This window comes from Labrus mixtus, chromosome 12, assembly GCF_963584025.1.
Source record: "Labrus mixtus chromosome 12, fLabMix1.1, whole genome shotgun sequence".
NCBI lineage: Eukaryota > Metazoa > Chordata > Actinopteri > Labriformes > Labridae > Labrus > Labrus mixtus.
In genome coordinates this window covers 12,567,458-12,588,405 of record NC_083623.1, presented here as the reverse complement: position 1 = coordinate 12,588,405, position 20,948 = coordinate 12,567,458, and the positions used below count along the sequence as shown (strand labels likewise).

Sequence of the window (20,948 nt, the reverse complement as noted above, 5' to 3'; positions counted from 1 at the left end):
CATTCCCTTCTATGTGTGTGTGCTGGTCGAGGATGCATGCGCAAGATATACTGACTGCTATTGATTGGACAGTTGTGTCATGGGCTATCTCTCTGAGTAACAGCTCTACCAGGCACCGTGTCAGTCAGCATTACAGCTGAAGATGCTGCTACGCGCCCTCCAACTCCCTCCACCCTCTGCTGTCACTGTGTATGACAGACAGTTCCCTTCTACATCTTCCCACAAACATACACACACACTCATACACTCCCTTTTCTCTCTGTCCTTGCCTCTTACTGTCACACACACAAGCTGCTGTACACACACACGCACACACACACACACACACACACACACACGCAAACACACATCCCTGGGCTAATTCATTATGAGCTGAATGTCTGCTTTGTGAAAGATATAGAACAAGTGCTTAGTCATTTGTAGTGAGGTACTCTGTGATCTCACTGTATTGTGTGAGGGGAAAAGATGAGTTGCTGATTTATCCAAAAGCCAATTCATTATAATAAAAACTGCAGCACAAAACATTCAGAACGGTCTTCTGTGTATTTGGACTGTAAAAATGAAGCTGTGTCTTTGTACATGCTTCAAAATAAAAGGTTTCAAGGGTGCATCATTTGAGCTATCTCAATCCCTCAATTTTCATACATTTTGATTCCGAACATCAAAATCCATTTGTAGTAATTTGATTCAGACATAAAGCAACAAACACCCCACAACATCTCATTGATTAAATGTGAATAGAAGGTGCTGAGAGTTCAATCTGTATGGTAATCAATAGAGTAATGAATTATGTGTGCGCTTTCAAGCAAGACAAGAGCTCTCTGGCTGAGCTGAATGTGAAAGGGGAGCAAGTGTAACTCAGTCTTGGTCTGACGGAGGCAGGCTTGTCTCACTTTTATATACATAGCAATGACATTTCAAGATAACGCCTGAAAAAAACTTTAATTGTCTCCGCAGTACAGACTCAATGCTTAACGTGTGCATCTGGTCCCAAGGTTTAGTTAAGCTTAAGTTAAAACACAATAAACAAGTTAAAGATGTTGTGTTTGCAAGAAGCTGGTGGCAACGCTAGAAGCTAACTTTGTCAACTTTGCATCTGCTCTGCAAATCTGTGATTTCACATTGTATTGTACTTTGGCTGTCAGTATTCTTAGTTTAAAACGTGAAGCTTATCTTCTTGCAGAAGTTAGATGTATAGATGGGTGTTTGCCTCACTCTAAAGAATGGAGCTTTAGAGAGAGCGACTGAAATAGTAAGCTAGCTAACAGCTGGTAAACTCTGTCTTCACACCTTCCCTTTATATTTAATGTTGCCAATACACTCCTCAGTGCGGTCGGTGCATATTAGGCACATTTTACATGCGAGTGATGTGCTGTACTGTACATAATTGTATGCCTGTCATTGGAGTCAAATCAGATAACACTACTGTAATACTGTAAATACTGTAAAGCTATCAACCTCATGTCAATTAGCCCATCTGTTACATGATCACACAATTTATGGCACTACTCACCACTGCACGAGTGTCTCATTGTACAAATTAGTTTTTTATTTGTTTGTTTATAGTTAAATATTTAATGTTGTACTTAAGTTATAGAGAGCACATATTTAAGTCAAATTCCTTGTATGTGAAGATCTGCCCAATAAAAGCTGACTCTGATTGAAATTCTGATAACAAAGATCTCCGGGGGTTTGCAAGGCTTTATCTGCTCAGCGGTTGTCGAATTAAAGGCAGGGTTGGTAATTTGGTCCAGATACACTTTTTAAGATTTTGGTTGAAAATGTCTTTAGCTCCTGACAGACATTAATAAGTCGTGTGCTCTGAAAAAGGAACAAAGAAAATCTGTAATCTGTAGCAGTTTTAAACCTGTAAAAACTTCGACCAATGTCTGCCACGAGGTACCAATCTGATGAACCAATCAGACGCCTCCCTGTCTCCCTGCTCGTTCTCTACCCCATGCATGCACGAGCCCACACTCAAAGCATGAGCTGAGCTCCGCTTCTGGACCAATGCCGCTTGTGCATGTAAGAGAGGGGCGTGGCTTTTGAGGGAGCACAGAGGGGGGGGGGGGGGGTGGGTGCAGACGCAGCACTGAGGGAATGCTACTTTCAAAATCATGCTGGTTTTCGAAAATCACCAACCCTGCCTTTAAGTTTTGGCACAAATAGAAATTTAAAACATTCAGCTTTATACAACAGGTAGTTGTTTCAAAGACCAATAAGAAGTCAAAGAAGGATTGCTCACTTGTGGTGTTGTGATGTAGTCGAGGAACCTTTTAGCTTCATCCTCCAGAGAATGACTCTCACTGGCCCAGGGCTCCAGGTCTATATGCCAGCGAGGAGCCTGGAGTGGAACACACACACACACACACACACACACACACACACACACACACACACACACACACACACACACACACACACACAAATACACAAAAGTGGTCATTAATGATGAAAAGAACATGAACATTGACAATTAACTAACATCAAAGTAGGCCACTCAGAAGAAGTACAAGGACAACAACAATGGGAGCTTTATTCTTGCAGGTATTCTAACCCACTTGTGCACAGCTACTGATGGAATCAAACTAGGTCACGATGTACTCAGTGGAGGATTTTTTTTTCTCACCTGTGTGTTAGTGACAAACTGCTAAAGTTCAGTTCCAGTGTTATTTTAGTGAAACGAGGGATGCTATTCGTTCTTAGGCATTCTGCAGTGCTCAGTACAGATAATTTAATTTACTGTATAAAGTCCAGCTGTGTGTAACTGTGGCAAAATAAGAGCTCAGACTTCACCGTCAGCCGGCTGTAGCAGCTCAGTGCTGCTGTGTGACCACATTCCTAAAACCTGGCAGAGCTCTGCTTTACAGCTGCTTCATTTCTACAGGAATGTGTCTGTTTATGATTAGAGAAGAGGCAAAGGGATGGAGAATGAAGAGAGGAGGGGAAAAAAAAGACAGACAGAGCTTCCATAATGCATTTCAATGGTTGTACAATCATTTCTTGGGGCGAATACCACAGCCAAATGTTCATTAGCAGCCGTGGTATAAATATCCTTGTTGATTTCACGAGACATCGCTTCCCCTTTAAAGTGTTAAAAAAGTGCTGCAGCCTATTTTCACATATTCCATGATTATGCACAGATAATTTCTGGCTTGTCTCACAAGATCTTGTTTGCATTTGTTCCATGCTCTGGGCACAGCTGGTGAACAGTCTGTAAAGAGGCACAGATCTGTTTAGGAAAATAACCAAGTGTTTGAATTCTTTCTCATGTTCTCGTTCCTTTCGCTCCCTACACTTGTGCACTCAACTTTAGCTAGATGAATAAAGAAACAACACAACTTGCCTCAGACATAACGCTGCTTTTAAGTGATGTTCCATTAATCTGAAAGCTCTGGTCATTGACAGTTGTGTTAGTGAATTGATTAACTCTCTCATATTTTAATGATATGTATTAAATATTCTTCCATGCTGTACAAATTCATTCACCTTATTTCAGGCACTTTATCTACAGCACATGGAAACAGATACAAAAATGCTGTCTGAAAGTTTTATATACTTACATAACAGTTAGTTTGTATATTAATTTAATTGGACAAGATGACTTGCATGGGTGCTGAAATGCTGATATAGAGTATAACAGCACTGGAATGCTGTGTTGGTATTGGTTGTATATTTGACCTCTTGGAGTGTTATTATTTGGGGGATTGTTCATGCTAATAGTGCTTTTTTAATGTTGTCTAAATGACATGCTGGAACATCTGGTTGATTGTCAGATAATGTGTCTGAATAACTCCATGTAGGATGGGCCATGTACATGACCAGACACAAAAATAAAATATATATTCATTCATTGTATAAAAAGACATCACACTTGAGGCTGGGATGTTGTACTGACCATAAGCACGGCCATAATTATCTCCTTACATGTTCACATAGATTATCTACTTATGCATTTCCTATGACGCTGCTGTCTTCTTCTTTTTTCTTCTTTTTCTTTGAACATAGAAAACACACACTTGTGCTCTCACATGCACATAAAGACCCATGGCCATGCTGCCCTCTGCTTGTACATTATCTATGGCAGCATCATGTGTGCCATTTCCCCCTCCAGTGATGCTGATCCTGAGACCTGACAGCGCAGAGAATCAGCAGTCCCTGTTAAAGCTGCAGAGCTGGATCCACGCAACACTGTTCAGTGTTTGGCATTCAGCCTCTAATCGATTTGTGGCGTGTCAAAACATCTGAATGCTCGTTGTGCCTCAGCTCTCCACCACCTCGCTCTCTTTCATTCATCACTCCTTTCTCTCTATTTCCAGTTCTCGCTTTCCTCTGGCTCACACATTCTGCTCTCTCTCCCTCTCTCTCTCTGTTTCTTCGGTGTCTCAGTTTGAAATAATTGCACCAGTGATGCGTGATCAACACAATTACCCTGCAGGACAAATAGGGTGATGGATGTGTACATGTGGGTTTCACTCGTGCTGTTTTTTTTTCAAAGGTTTGATTTTCCTGATTTGCCTCTCACAGGCCTCAGACAGAAGATGGAAGATTGATTAGTAAAGAAAAAAGTTATAAATTAAGTAATCAGTAGAACGTAAACATAGAGGCAAACAGATGGCGAGGATTGGGGGAAATTAACAAGTTGAATGCCTCGAGTTTACAAATCTCTTAACTTAGAAAAATAACATTTACATCTTTCAGCATTTCTGACACAACAAGATAATATTAGTTTGCATAATATTTAGATAATTTTGCATAATGTGCATTGTTAAGAAAGAAAAAGCCTTTAATTTCTGTCAGAGATTAGGAAAATAGACTGCATGTTGCATTTCTTGGCATATTTTATTCCCTCACAAGAAAACTTTTTTCATTGGCTTGATCCAAAATTTACAGAAACTTACAATGAACTTTTAGTCATCTGAAAAAAGAGTCACATTTTACCATACCAATTTATCTACTGGTTTAGCATGTTGGCAAAATAGCCTATATGTCACTGTTACAACTGTCTAATTCATCCAACAGGAGGACAAAATCATACTTTGGACAAAATTCAACAGTTACACTTGTGATGCTGATATTTAACCCATAAATTAAACTTTGAATGATGAGGTTTCTTGAATGTACAACATTCCATGCGATTATTAGAATATGAAAATGACCGTCGGAAAAAACAACCCTTGCATCTTACTCAAAGAAACACATAGAAATGTATATTAGCGTCATCATTATAATCCATTATTACCATCAGTGATTTGCTTCAAGTGTAAAAAGATTTCCTTTACTTGAAATGTGAAATAAAAAAGAGCTGGATCAATAAGATATAAAGTGTGATGTCTCTGTTCAGATTTTTTTTTAACTCTGGCTAAATCTCCAGGCGGAGACTTTGCAGTTCAATTCCTTCATACAATTTTAATTCCGATCTTGTAGCTGAAAATTCCCTTGCAAAGGAAGGAGAACCGAAATACCAGTCTCAATCAACTTTCCTCCTCTGGTGCAGTATAGTGTGGAAAGTTTTTCAGAGACATTAAAGCTGTACCTCACCTCAGCTTGTTGTTCACATGTTAAAACATATCACCTATCCTTCCTGAATCCCAGAGACTCTGAAACTTCCCACAGCTCTCTGTCTCTGACCTGTCCCTTTTCTCTTTATCTCCCTGCAAAGCTGAGAGAGCAGGCCCCATACATCAGCCTGCATGGTACATGTTGGGACAGGACTCCTGAGCGGGTGGAGGTGGGGGGGGGAGATTTCTGGGACAATGCATCACATCGCAGTTTATCCGGTTGGTTGTACTAGGAACAGAGAGGGAAAAGGTGGAGAAGCGAACATGCGAGGGACGCAATCATTAAGATATTATTAATATATTTTGATGACAAATAAATAAGTCAGATATTTTTAATCTATCAGCGTTTTTTAAACAGAGCTTAAACTGACATTTTAAATAGAGACTGAATGTGTGTGTTCGTGCAAACATTTCACTTGCCTATAGGAGCTTTTACTTACTGCTGAGTCATCACTTTGTGCTGATGAGATTTGTGTTAAGCTCCATGTTCAGTCAAGCAACTGAACAAGTCATCAGCACCTCAGGGACAGCAGAGGTAAGCAGTGTTAATAACAAACACGCAGATCATCACCAGAGCTGTCGAGCCTCAGCTGTGCACACCTTCATCCCATGGCATTAGCTATAATTACACCCACAGCAAGAGCAGCTCAGGTATTTGCCTTGACATGAGTGGTAGGATGGAAGATTGGAAATGGTGAGTCAACACGATGACACTGAGAGATAGAAGAGGCAACACCTTTTGAAAGTTTTCCTCATGATTAAAATGTGCAATTGAAACATTTGAAACGGTATGAGTAATGGAAGTTGGTCGCCCATCTCTCGCAACGGGAGAGATAGTAGCTTGTGATTAATGAAATAGGATGAAATGGCAGAAAGTGGATTTAAGTGAGGAAAGGTTTAGTAGTCTTAAAGAGACAGCAGCTGAAATTAACCGTTGCAGACAATGACTGAAATGAGGGATTTTACTGACGCCAGTATAAGATAAATAAGCAGTTTTTTGAGCTACACATCTTGCAGCGCTACTCAATAGGTGTCCCAGACTGACATATTTAATTGTGAAAGTGAGTATAATAGATCTCCTTTAAATTACTGAGAGACGTTTAAGAGAGATTTTTTAAAGGATACATGAAGTGGAGGTCAATTTAAGTGCATACTTTTTAAATTGGTGGTAATTGCTGAAACTTTATTGCTAAATTGTACAAAGAAAATATGTGCATGCTCACTTCTGAAAACTTGCCCTTTGGTTATTTTACAAAGTAGAAAGTTGTTGAAGTGGCAGTCAAACACATCCACTTACAGCTAACTGGCAGGTTGAAGTAGCATTTGAAGAACAAGTGACTAAAAAGGTGAAAGATTCAGTAACGAGAAGGTTGCTTCACTCCAAGCATGGAACACAATTGAAGAGTATAACGCTGAAACAGATGATTGTTGGTTCAAGTGAAATCATTGGAATTTGTTGCTGCAATGACATCTGGGAGAAAGTGTGTGCTTAGTGCTGATTTGCTCTTGGAGAGCTCGATGAAATGTTTAAAGCAAAAGTGGAAGTGTCAAAAGGAGTTGAATCTTCAGTTGAAGTAGGTCTATAAGTGATAAATTGGACTGCAAGGATTCATTATAGTGGTCCTGAGAGTAAATAGTGCCACTTCATGTCAGTTAAAGTTTTGGCTGCAAGTTCTGAAAACAGCTTGAGTTAACAGTGGAGGCTTTAGTGGTTTATAGTTTCAGTCTTATTTTGAAAGTAAATATTTACTATAAGTGGAAACAAACTAGCTTCCAATTAGATAAACAACGGAGATTAATTGAATTAATCTGATCACAAATTGTAACTGAATTGTCTGCCATTCGTCTTTTCTGGTTCGACCTCTACTTTTATTTCCCAGGATACAGAGAGGACTTGTTTTTAACATCTCCGCCCCTTTTTTTTTTGATTGCTCTGTTGTGGGGATGTTTCTGCATGGCCTGCATGTCTTGATGGAGCTCAGTGTGCCTTTCAGCTTGGTGTGAAAGAGGTGTGAGCAGCCAGGTCAAGCATGAATAATCCCCTAGGGAGAAGAGGATGGATGGATGAACAAGAGATGAGTGGATAAAACACAGGAGGACTGTCTGCCAGAACACGTTAGGCGGAATAGAAGAAGACAAAAGTGTAAGGTAACAGGTGTCATGGACTTCAAGATGAGGAGTTGTTCACCTCTGTATTTAAATGGCAATATTAATCTGTTGTTGGTGTTTCTTTAAAATTTTCATTTTCTGAAGGCTGTGTGAATATTTCCTGTTACTTACATTTTAAACACAGGTGCTCTTATTTTGAAAGAAAATGCCAGTAGGTAAAAGCAGATGCGGTAAAAGTATTTGTCAGTTTTCGGAAATGATAATATAATACTAGAGGTGGGGGAAAAAATTATTTATGTAAAAATCGAGATTCTTATATTCTGAGATTTTAAATAGATTCATAACTCCCAAAAATATATATACATATAAAAAAAATATATATATATTTTTTGGCTAATCAGTCACTCCCTGCTAAGTGCTGAAGCTAGCTCTTTCCCTCAGTAGAAAGCCAAAAGGAGCAGCAAGAAATGCAGCCACTCTCACAGATGACTGGAGTAGATCTTGAAGTATGTACTAATTCAAAAATAAACTTTGAATCAAGAATCCAGATTCGTTTTGAATAGAAAATAGATTCTGAAACGAATCGTCACCCCAAGAATCTAAATCTAATCGAATTGGAGACACCCAAAGATTCCCAGCCCTATATAATACACAACTCTTTGTTATTTAAGCATCCAGCTGATAAGGGAACAAGGTTGATGTATATTTCATGTCTTACTTAGAATAATATGGAGTGTTTATTGAACATTTTATTTGACCCCTCTTGATAGACATTGGCCAGAAGTGATGTCAGAGGACCAACAGCTTGTAAAGCTTTATTGGAGGGCTCTTCTATGTCACTCGCAATTGATGTGTAATATGTTACACAGAATCAAAGCCTCAGAACTTTGCTGCTTGGACAGCAACGTTCTAAAAAAATTCAACTAAATCAGACATTTTAGGCTGAAAAATCCTGTGTTCACTCTGTTCACAGCATGTTTAAGGAGCTACAGTCAATACAACTTCTCCAATGAACTGTCAGTTGGAGAGTGAGACCATCACTCGGCAGTGGCGGATTTAAAATATGTATTTCTGTCAAGAATCAACAAAGTCGATGCAAAGTGATGGATCTACTGTAAGTGTGGTCAGATCATCTGATTGTCACAGATAGTCAGTATAATGCATCCCATTAATAGACAAGCCAGCCACAGGTGAGCTGTGTCTGTAAATGTGAAAACCATGAGGTGGCAAAAAAAAGAGCTGCCATCTCAGCCCAGTCTGTTGGTAAAGAGCCACTTACATGGCCGAGTGTCAAACCTTCAGCTAACTTTTAACAATCACTCGCACCAGGCTGGAGATGCTTCAGAAAAATACCACCAAGCTGTAGATGGAACAGAGGTCAAAGATGTGTGTTCAACAGCGTAGGAGTGATTTCTTTAACACTGTGGAACATCTAGAAGTTAGGAAATGTTCTTTGACAGGCTATATTTTCAGCTTGGCTAAAAACTCAGCAGTGCCAAATAAAGGTCAAGAAGACATTCAATGAACGAGTGAGCACACAGGGAAGTAGTGGTTCAATCAAACAGTCGGCGGCTGATTCACATTAGTCTCCCAGAGTTCTTACAGTTGGTGAAGCCAGGTGAAAGTCCACATGAGAGATGTATGCTCAATTAGGGAAACATTTGAGAATCTTGTGTTTTTTTCAAGTAATGCTAAGCACTGATAGCTTAAAAGACAGCTAACATTATATGAATGACAAAAGTGTTTCTCATTGCTTTAAAGTCCTTATTTTACTTCTATCAAACATATTGATTATGTTGCCTGACTCCCGGTGAGATAGATGGGTGACCAAACACTTTATTTAATTAAGCGGTGTTCTTAGTAATACAGCCGTAATCCCTATAGGGAAAAGCCAACAGAAATCGTGACTCATAGAACTGGCTTACCAATATATAAAAGAATGATAAAACCTGAGAAGAAAATCACATAACACAACAACATTAAGAGGTTAAATCGGTCAAGTGAATTGGTCTTGTCGATGTGTTGATAGCCAGCCTCAAGTGGACACTGGAGGAACTGCAGTTTTTAGCTCCTAAACGATAGCTTCATTTTTTTTTTTACTACCCGAGGTGTCCCTCTGGTAAACTGGCACATTAATTGTCAGGCCAAAATAACTGTTGGTTGTTGGAGTTTTTAACTAGTGTAGGTTATGTCCTTTTCTCCTTTTACTCAACCTAGAAGGCTCAATCGTTGAAGCAAAATAGAAGAACTCATTTTGTGTTTGTTAAACAATCAGTTCTTGGTGCTGATGAAATTTCAACTTTTTCTTTTGCTTTCTGTGCATCAGAGGACATTTAAAAGTTTCAAAGATGAAAAAGAAACCCTCTGCCCTGAGGAGTTGTCGGTAAGAGGTTCCATTTCTTACAATCCATGTGCTATTACAGGATACACAGTATGTTACTTATGAACAAATCCCATGAAAATACCAAAGCAATTATTGCGTTTTCCTGTTTTTCTAACTTCCCCCTCTCTCTCCGTGGGTTTTGCCCAAAAGTAATTTGTTCCAACTGAGGATAAAAATCTCTAAAACAGGTCGCAAACTTGAAGCTTGATTTTTGGTAAATGTTAATCAAAAGAGAGGGGAAAGTGCGTTTAATGGCTTCTAAGGAAATAAACCAAACTTCCAGGAAAGCCAATGCTGAGCGGGTTTAACACACACAATCAAAAACCAAAAACCAAAAGTCAACAGAAAACTTTCAACTATCATTTCAGCGTATGTCAGAGTGTAAAAACTGTTACACTCCCCACTCTCAGCACCCTCCCCAGCTGTCATTGTTCTCTTGAAATTACCCAAACGGTAGGTAGTGGCGCTGATCCAAATGGTGAGGAACAAAGCACAATTACCCAAAATCAAAACCAAAATGAGCACAATTACATTACAATAATGTAAACAAATAATTATCATGTCTTCATGTTTGGCTCTGTTGCGATCTTTAACTATAAATGAATCATATTTCCATATGGCCCCAACAGTGCGGATTGATACACATTTAGAACACTAGCTGTTGAATGGCATATACTCTATAATAATAATAATAATAGTAAATGGACTTGAGCTTGTATAGCGCCTTCTAGTCTTCTGACCACTCAAAGAGCTTTTACACTGCAGGTCACACCTACCCATTCACACACTGACGGCAGAGCTGCTATGGAATGTGACCATCAGTATTAACTAATCCCATTTATACATAATCATACGACGCCGACGAAGCAGCAGGAGCACTCTACCAACTGAGCTACAGCCGCCCTTAAGAATGCAAAGAAGAAAGAAGGAAATTGTATAGTGCAACATCATGGCTATATTTGAGTGTTTTATTTAAAGCTTTTGGACTGCAATGTTTTGGGTTCAGGTTTTGTTTTAGTCCTTTCACGGTTTTTGTTGAAACAGGAAAAATACAGAATTATTTCAAGATGCTGTTTACAAGTTTTAACTGCAAACATGTGCCAGAAAAAAACAAATAAAAACCTTCAGTTAATGAGTAAGTCAGACTTTTTAATCCTGACAATATTCATTCTCCACACTTGCTCACCAGCAAAATAAAAGGTTTTATAGGTTCTTTTCGCTATTCCAGCTATTGATAGACTAAACATTAAGATCTTTTACTGAGCTCTATCGCTCTGACCAATCAGTGATATGGAGACTATTTAATTCAGACCAGACCCAGTTGTCTCCACTTCCTACAGTGTCATCGCTATTCTTCTGACAGGCCCAGCTCACGGGCCAATCCCAGCTCACAGCCGTAGTACAGTGTGAAGACAGAGAGGGTATAACAGAATTAAAGAGGAGGATTACGCTGATCTTTTTTAATAAAGGCGGTAATCTCAGAGGAGTTTAGGCTCAGTCTCAAAGGCAGAGTGATGCTGTGAAGAAAAAGAAGCCTGCAGAGGAGAGGAGAGACACACGAGCAGGGCGTGGAAGTGAAGTGTTTGTGTGTGTGCATGTGTGCATACATATATGTGTATGTGTGAGAGGAGTGGAGAGAGAATGAAAATTGGAGGTTGAGGCACAGATGGTGTAGATGGAAGATGAAGAGATCTTTCTCTTCTCTGCCCTGTTTTTCTATCGTAGGAGAAGTCTAACAAACCCACATCTGGTTTGCATCAACTGTTAGAGAGAGACTATCTTGTGTGTGTAACTGAAACATTCTTGCATGTTTATAGTACTGTGATTGAGATTGAATTAACCTCTGAGTATCATTCAAAATTGAGGCCATGCGTTGCACTTCAGCACACACATGCTATTATTCTTGGAATGCTTCATCCTTCTGTTAATCTGGAGTCACAGCCAAAGTACTTAAAAAAATGAAGCTGATTGAAGACCAACTCGCACCCATTTTCATTCAGCAACATGTGCCATCACATACAAGGCAGACTCAGTTTGCTCTCTATTACCAGATCCTGCACATACACGCAGAATCTGCAGGCAAGAGACCATGTTTTTTATTTGGTTTTTTTTTAAGTATTCTGGTTTCTGTTTTAGTTGTAAAGCTTTGTCCATCAGTGTTTCACTGGGCATTCTCTGTAGAAGAAATAAGTCAGTGTGGATAACACATCTATCTCTAACTGGCTGATACACTGAAAGGCCTTTAGTAGTATCTGGCACACCCGGAGGCTGTACTGTCACAACATAGTCTTAGGTTAACCAATAGGTTCAGAGATTGGTGTCTATCTGTCTTAAAGCAAATCTTATCTGTTAGCTGTGCTTAAATGCTTTACAAAGCTGCTGTATAGAACGTTGCATCCCCCCCCCCCCCCCCCCCCCCCAAGATGCTTTGTTAAAACCTCCCAAACAATCTATGCTGCACCCAGACTTCCAACTCATTTTTGCAGCCTTTAATTATATAGGAAGTAGTATGCCATGAGACTGTATTACAGATATGATGAGCCACTTTATGAGTAGAATTGGAGCTGAACTCATCAGAAAATATGTTAGCAGTAAAGGGACATAATTGGTTCCTTTCAGTGGCAAGGACATACCTTTCATAAAACTGGCTTAAAAATTGAGAAAGAATTAATGCAAAGTAATCAGTGCTGTTCCATTCGATGGCGTAAATGTAGCTTGCTGTTGTGATTGCTGCTCATTTCCAGCGCTTTCTTTACATTGCCTCGTAAAGGTAAACTAGGGCAGTCATTTGTGCATCAGTATAAATGATGAAAAGGTAATCAGTACCGAGACTGAACAGACAGAATGTGTATTAAACAAGTCATTACAAGTACATGGTATGCATGTAGCTGACAGAACCACAACAACATGGATATTAGCTAGTGTAGTTTTAGTGTATACATGATGTAGGACAAAGCCACAGTGGTAAATTACAGATGTTAACAGCTTTTTAACGTATGCCAAACACTGCTAGCTGCTATGTGTGGTTTAAAGGGGAAAGGGGAGCCGTGTTTGTCTTGTTTTCATAGCTGGCTCTTTTCGCTAAATATATAATCTTTTTTCTTTTTCACACATACAAACAAGCATACCTATGATAGCCAGCGTGTTCTCTGGAGTCCTTTGACTTGTCATGGCATGTACAATCAACTTCAGTCTCTATAGAACTGGCTGTTGCCTTGGAAACACAGTCCCCTTTCTATTCACTTTATAGCACCTTCACTCATACTTGTTCACACATACATACATAGATGTTTCTATTCATCACCAGATGGACTGAGGTGGATGTGTATGAGGTGGAGACATAGATATAAAGTCATTGACACCACTGTTGTTGTCTGATATTGTCACATTTTGATTGAACAAGGCCAACTTCTTGGCCGGGGCGTCTCAAGAGACAGACGGGTTTGTATTGTTTCGCAATCTCGCTGTTTAAACCTCCTCGTGTGTCGGAGTGTGTGAGTCTGTCGTTGCAAGTGTGCGCCTGTCTTCTTGGACAATATCCCAGAACTGAGATCTGTTTTTCTCATGTCTAGTTGGGAAGAGCAGAGGGAGCACGCTGGGTACCATATGACATTTACTGCCTTAAATGGTGATGGAAAAACAGAGAGAAAATGACAGCAAGGTGCTTAAAGACAGTCGGTAATTTTCTCCTATGACTCATTATGTTGCTTTGTTTTGCCATTGTGTGGGTTGGGATTCTTACATTTAAATGAAAACTGAATGTGAAAATGCAAAGAAATTAAAAGGGGTGGTGAGATATATTTTGCCCTTTCATAATGTAATTGACAGTGTTCTTGGTTGTTTTGTAAGATTGGAGTACTGCCCACATTATGACCAAACAGCAGTGTCTCTACAAGCCCTCAGCCTGTGATTGTCTTTCTAATTTAATCTTCCAATTCCGTGCCTTAATCTCTGTATGATTTCCGTTCTCATGTACAGCTATTGAATACATACTGCAGAAACCATTTTTTTAGACAGAAAAGCAGCAATATTCATACAAAAACAAGTAAAGGCTCAAAGCAAAGCGTTCTTGAGGCTCACTGGCTGTCTGTGTGGCTTTTGTTGTCTTTGTAACCAGACACGAGTAGCTAAAGTGCAACGGAATTGGGCTACACAAACAAAACTGTAGGCTTTTTGGTGCCACACAATGTGCCATTTGCTGGAAACATGGATAGCCCAGTGTAGGTGAGTAGCAAAGATGAGAGTGAGGAGGTCCCATTTCAGAGGTCAATGCACTCATTCATATCAGCTGGGAAGGAGGCTGAGAACTTTGTGGAATGTTCCAGACAAGGCGTCCATGTCTGAGGGGAGTATTGTGTGATGGAGACTCTGGACTTGACAGTTTGACACTGACTTTTCCCCCTCCAGTGGGAGTCTTTGTGCGATACTAGTTAGCGCACACAAGAGACCCACTGTTTGTTCAGTCAATGACATGAAGTGCATTGAACGGCATCTGTTTCCCCATCTTGAACATGTGGTTTTGATCATCTTGTTTGAGGCTTGATATGTATGAATCTACATTTAAAGTAAGAATTACAGGCATTTAGCGCTCAACTCTGCAAGCAATGCGCTTTTATAAAAAAGGGTTTGGTTTGGCACCCTTAATCATTTTACTTAAGAGACAATTAAAGCAGTGGTAATACCATGGTGGCTCAGCAAATACTTTCAGCTGTTTCTCATATTCAAAAAAGCTGTAAACCCTCACTGGTGCAAACTGAATACTTAGAAACATTGCAGGGAGGGGATGATTGATTACCTGAGAGGATTCTTTGTTCTCCTTCCCAAAGATTCAACACTGGCTGGTTTTTCTTACTTGGGGTTAGAAAAGATGTAGGCACATGTATAGGTGTTAAATCTCCTGGGTGGTTGGGGTGTGTAAAGGGGGTGAGGCAATGCCATTGGGGTTAAACGATCCAGTAATATAGGAAATGAAAATGCTTAGATGTCCCATCTGCTGTAATGGTGCTGGTAATTACTTGGGTTTTTTTTTGTCTCCAAATTAATTCTAAAAATAATTAAGCATATGTTGCGCTCTTTGGGAAATTGCTAACAACCTTAAAGTTGTGGTGTGATTATTTTTTATTGTTAATTAAAGAGAATAAGTGGACATAAACTATATAGCTTTGGACCGTTAGCTATAGCTTAGCATAAGGACTGAAAGTAAGCGGGGGCTTGTTTGCAGAATCAGTCGATAAAAAGTATATAAAGTAGTCCAAGTTTGGAGGGCAACCACACTAGAGAATCAGTTTACTCCATGAATTTAAGCTAAAAATACCATCTATAAAGTGCTACCCAGGTGACACGTCAGCTTCCCAGCCATTTATTCCTTGTGACTTCCTGGTTCCCCAGACGCACCAGCTGGAGGTTAGAGATCTTTGAGAACTGACTCCAGTCACACCTTTGGGATTACAGAAGTCAACCCCTCTCGTTCCTTGGTAAAAGCCTCTCTCTCTCTCTCTGTATTTCTCTGTTAAGTTGAGGTCTTTCAGCTTTCCAAGATGAGACCAAGGTCAACGAGTTTCTGCCTTACAAATTCCACTGGGGGCCTAAAAGTGGCTGGCAGTGGTTGGCACAGACTGCACAAAGTGGCCTTTTCTGTTCTGTCTTTATCCCTGAAACTGGACTAATGAACGTTCAGGATCGAAGCATTCATTTGGAATCACACTAAAGCTCATTTGGACTAATGTAATTAATGCTTGCCTCGTGGCTAAAATAACTTGTGTCGGGTCAAATTAAAAGAAATCTTTTGACTTAAAGTGTAGGCTACTGTTGGCTCTTTGGGTGAACCAAAACTATTCTCCTTCAGCCAAACACAGTCAATTACACACAGAGTGCTTAGTTAATTCCCTTCTCCTTGATTCCTGATTTTTTATTTTTCTATGCCATTGGAAACAAATAGAAACATCTAGTTGTCTTACTGTTACCAACATCAACAGGATAATAAAGAGCGTAAAACAAGATCCCAGAGGAGATATTGTCATATTGACATCAGTGGATGACTGTTTCAGTAGTCTGTCTTATTGTTTCAGGTTATACAATCTTGTTAAACTGGGATAACTTTCTGGAAGCATGGTTTAAGCTTGTGAGATTTGAGATTGAGTGTGTCTGACATGTGAATGACAGCTGGCCTATGAGTGAGAAACCTCTGAGTGACTCTTGCACAGAATTCTTCTGAAGCTCTCAAACGCTCACAGTACCTACATTCCCTAATGGGATGAACAGGCAAGGAGAACTGATTAGATGGATAAGGGAAAAAAAAGCGGCTCTATTTAAATCAGTTAAGCATGAATAATTAATCTGTAAATCAATTTGGCGATGTTTGTACTTAACTTATATCAATAGTTTGCATTGGGATGAGTGAGTTAAGAAAATACTATTTCACATCAGAGCTGTAAAAAAAAAAAAGATGTACTTGCAAAAGTTCCAGCAGGGAGCTTGAATATCAAGATTCTTTTTTTGGACAAAAAAGTGTTGGATTTGGACTCGGGGCACTATAGGCACAATTTTCCTGTTCCAAAATGTTTCTCTCAGTGCACAGAAAAGTTTTACACTTTGAAGATGTTTGACTTTATGAGCAGTAATGAGACACTTGTTGTAGTTCACTGCAAGTTCAAGATGGATCCTGTTGGTGCTGCATTTGCCTTCACATGATGTACTTTCTTATCTTGTTCAACAAGTCAAAAGCAGCGTTTTCTCTCCCAACAATGGCAGCAAGACAGTATCAAATGCATTGACATGTAAATCTGCATATCCGTCATCTGAGGACTTCTGCTGAGATTCTCGAGCCACCTGCAGCTTCTTGTTTTTTTCAAGCTCTTTATAGTTATCAGCTTGAAATATAGAAATGCGTTGGAGTATGAATGATTTGTGTGTACATGCGTCACAGTGACATAAGGCAGTATTAAGTGTTAAAATCAGGAGGCTGAGTGACGATGCACTGAGTCATCGGTGCATGCTGTGTCCTCTCCCTTCAGTCTTTTTCATGTACCGTTTGGTGTGGTGTCTACCTTCATCCCTGCTGCTGTTGTTTATCTTAACACATTTTCTGTCTGTCTATTATTTACCAACTCACCCGCTCCTCTACTTTACCCAGCAGGGAAGAAAGCCTGCAAGAGGTAAATGATTAAAGAGGACTGTGTGTGAGGCTGTTTATGTGGATGCCTGACAGCTAAGAGATAAGATTTCCTTTAGATTGGTTATTACAAAAAACAGACCCTTAGGCTCTCTCTCTCTCTCCCTCATACACTATGGAGGGCGAGAGAATCTGTCAGCAGCAGTCGGTCCTGTCACCTGTCAACTTCTTGAATTATTTCTGAGAAGAGCTTTGCCTTTCTGAATGATTTTTTGATTCATTTTGCTCAAACAGAGCCTCAAAGCTAAAAAAAAATCTTAACTTTTGACATTTTCCATCCGCAGTAAAGATGCAGGAGCAGCTGGTGTTGTGCTGTGAAGCAGTGTCACCTTGGACTCATTGATAAACTTGAAAAATGTCAAAAATAAACAAAATCATTTATAGGGGAATCTGAAGTGATGAAGTAAGATGACATGGCGCTCTCAACCAGACAGGTGTAAGGTTTTTTTTTATCTGAACCAGGATCAAATAAAATGTAACACAGCTACATCTGACGCCATAAACAGCTGACAAACACATTCAACATTTCTTAGACGTGTCTGTTTGTTTCAGTTAACCAAACTGATGGACTGAATAATGATACAAAATACTTAATTATTTCAACACTTTGGTACCTACTTGTAAAAATAAGGCAAATCAATGCGCATCAGGGGATGTATATGAAAACTCAACATTTGTCCATTACACACCCAAACATTTCAGGGTCTTGATTATTGGTGGTTTTTATCCTCACTACAAATCACAACACTGTAAGAATTTAATCTACAGCCGCTGTATGGTTTGTGATTTGCAGATTTACATGCAGAATCAACCAATCATGGTGTTTGAAACATAAAAAAAACCCATCCGGTGGCACAGTGGTTATTGCACGCGCCCAATGTATGGAGGCTGTAGTCTTCCAAGTGGGCGGCCCAGGTTCAAATCCCACCTGTGGCTCCTTTTCCGCATGTCACTCCCCACTCTCTCTCTCTCCCTGATTTCCAACTCTACCCACTGTCCTTTGACATTTGCTGTAGAGATTTGTTTTTCAACCAGTATTTCCTATATGAATTGAAACTTTGATACACAGTGCTTTAAATATGTTTTTGTACATGTAAGGAAATTAGCTACAGAATTGCATATATTGCCCAGAGACAACATTTCCATACCAGTATTCCAGTAGATGTAGACGTTGTGTCAGCAACAGCAGCTCATAAATAGATGATTTTGAGGTGCAGCTAATATTTATTTTGATGCTCTGCAGGATCAAAATTAGATTTTTTTCACAAACTGTTGAAAGGTAGAAACACTTGAACCAAAGATGCACAACACCATGGCAGGATAAGAGATATACAAAAATAAAACTTTCAAACTGTATGAACACTTCTGGGACAAAGTAATGCAATCTCATGCCAAATACATTGTCTAGGAGGCTGAAAAAAACAAGTAACCTTCAAACAATTCTTAAATGTTTTTCGATTGGGGAATGGCAGGGTGCAGGAGACTATTTCTCAAACCGGCTTACTGAAAACTGAACTTTAACCGGAATGGCAGGTTAAAGTCCAATACCTCCAATTCATTATGTTCACGGAAAGCCTCCTCCTCACCTTCCTTGCAAAGCAACAGCCCTTCTATCATGCTCTTTATTTCATGACTAAGCGCTGAGAGAAGAGCTACCAAGGGAGAGGAAAAAAAGTTAAAGAAAGTGCTAAAAAAAAACAGGAGCAATATGGGTTAGAAGTGGGAAGCGAGACCGAAGTTTTAAATTGAGACAGACAGGAGAGATGAAAAAGAACGAGTGAGGATGAGAGCACGGAGAACGAGGTAACATGACAGAAGGAAAGAGCAACAGTGATCTGCTCAGATGAAAGCCTAAAGCGTAAAAAAAAAAAAAAAAAAACCAGAAGAGGTGTAAAGATGAGGAGTTAAATGGCAGCAGCATATGACACAGATATTTCATCAGGGCCCCTCCAGGGCATCTTATGTGACAAATGTTTGGTTACGAAGCAGGCAGAGTGAGCATATGGTGGTATGTAATATTGATTGCACATGAGTGCCCGTTTCTTGGCGTGGCATAACAGCCCTGCAGTGATTTCATGGCATTTTAAAAACCAGTGCGCTTGCTCCTCAGTCTCTAGTTGGTTTAGCTCATTAAAGATTTAAAAAACAAAAGTGAAACAAGCATCACTTACCCCAAAGTGAGAGAAGAAAATCAGTACAGTGGGAGACAATGGGGGATTGAATGAAGCTTTCTGGGGGAAGAAAGCAAGATCAAGGAAAGGGAGAGAGTGTGTGTGTGTGTGAGTGTGTGTGTGTGTGAGTGTGTGTGTGTGTGTGTGTGTGAGTGTGTGTGTGTGTGTGTGTATGTGTGTGTGAGTGAGTGGTGAATATTAGTGAAGGAGACATAACGGAAATGATTGATGGAGGGATCAGATGACAAAATAAAAATGTGAGAAAATAGCTCAGAGGAAACTCGGAGGAAAAAGTAAAAGGCATAAAGGGGCACCCAAAGAAGGAAGTGGGAGAGCTTGCACTTTAACACACCCTTCATAGGTCAAAGATCAAGCTCTTGGAGTGTGTGTGAATAGCTGTGTTTGTGCTGCTAGACATTGCATCTGAATGGGTCTTTGTTAGGGTTGAGTATGTATAGATTTTCAAATCATGCACAAACAGCCAGAGGGGAAGTATTTACCCCGTTTTCCTTCCTCCTGTGAAGCCTATATACCCCTTAGAGTTATCAAGAAATTGAACATAAATTCAGCTGTGCTCTGCCAGAATCTCTGGTGACAGATTTTTTTTTTTTAAACCTCAGCGCATTTCAGAGGCGCTTATTGAACGCGCATCGATTCTGCTGTCTGTTCTCCCTTCATCACCCTCCTGGGATTACTGAGCTTTAAGCCAGTATAGCTCACAGAGAAGCAGTCAAAGCTCCTTATTGAGCCGCTCTGTCTCCTACTACACTGATCCAGGATCAGATACCCTTACAAGACTCTTAAGTGCAGCAATTAAACTCTTTTTAAACATACCTTTCTGTGTGGGCGGGGAGGTTGGCAGCATGGGGGCGAGGGGTCTTCTTTGTCCTCGTCTCTCTTCCTGTCCTTCTTGAGAGTCCGGACGTATGAGATTCTCCTTTTAATGCTTCTGTCCTGTTTGCCTGCCTCTGCAGGGACCTGTTTGGTTCTGCTTTGTTGGCCCCGGTTCTGGCTAGACAGGATGGGATGTTCCAGTGCAAGGGGTGCAGGTGTTCCACGCCAACCTGTCTCCAAGTAAACATGAATGCACACACACACAGCCGTGAGCAGCACACATAAACGCAGCAGCAAACCCCAGGTGAGTCTCTCTCTGCCCATGTCCAACCACTATTTTTTAAGTTTCTTTTTTGCTTTTTGCTATCCCATTCTCCTTCTTGTCACAGATGTTTCTCTTCTTCTTTTTCCCTCGTCCTCTCTCGTCTTGTCTTCTCTTCTCGTCCAGCCTCTCATTCCCTTCAGGTTCAAAGTCCACCACTACACATAGTGTTGTAAGTTAATGAACCAATGAGCATGTCAAGAACACCTCTGCTCATAATATCCAACACATGTGTGCCTGCTGCGTCGTGAACGAATGGTTATGTGCTTGCTAGTGTGTGTGTGTGTGTGTGTGTGTGTGTGTGTGTGTGAGTGTGTGCATAAGAGTGTATGTGTGGGTCATGAGACTCTGCACACAGAACCAGAAGTACAATGTGTGCTGCAGTCTTTGAAAACTT

General features: G+C 40.1%; 1 protein-coding gene across 1 annotated transcript in view; it reads right to left on the bottom strand.

The window, feature by feature from the left end:
• The window catches only part of mettl24 (methyltransferase like 24), a 38,230-nt gene extending 17,282 nt beyond the window's left edge, over nucleotides 1-20,948 (bottom strand). The window contains exons 1-2 of the mRNA XM_061052030.1: nucleotides 20,230-20,948; nucleotides 2,246-2,344 (exon numbers count right to left, since the gene is read on the bottom strand). Coding sequence (XP_060908013.1) covers nucleotides 2,246-2,344; nucleotides 20,230-20,553 — 423 coding nt within the window. The 5' untranslated portion in view covers nucleotides 20,554-20,948. The remainder of the gene's footprint in view (nucleotides 1-2,245; nucleotides 2,345-20,229) is intronic.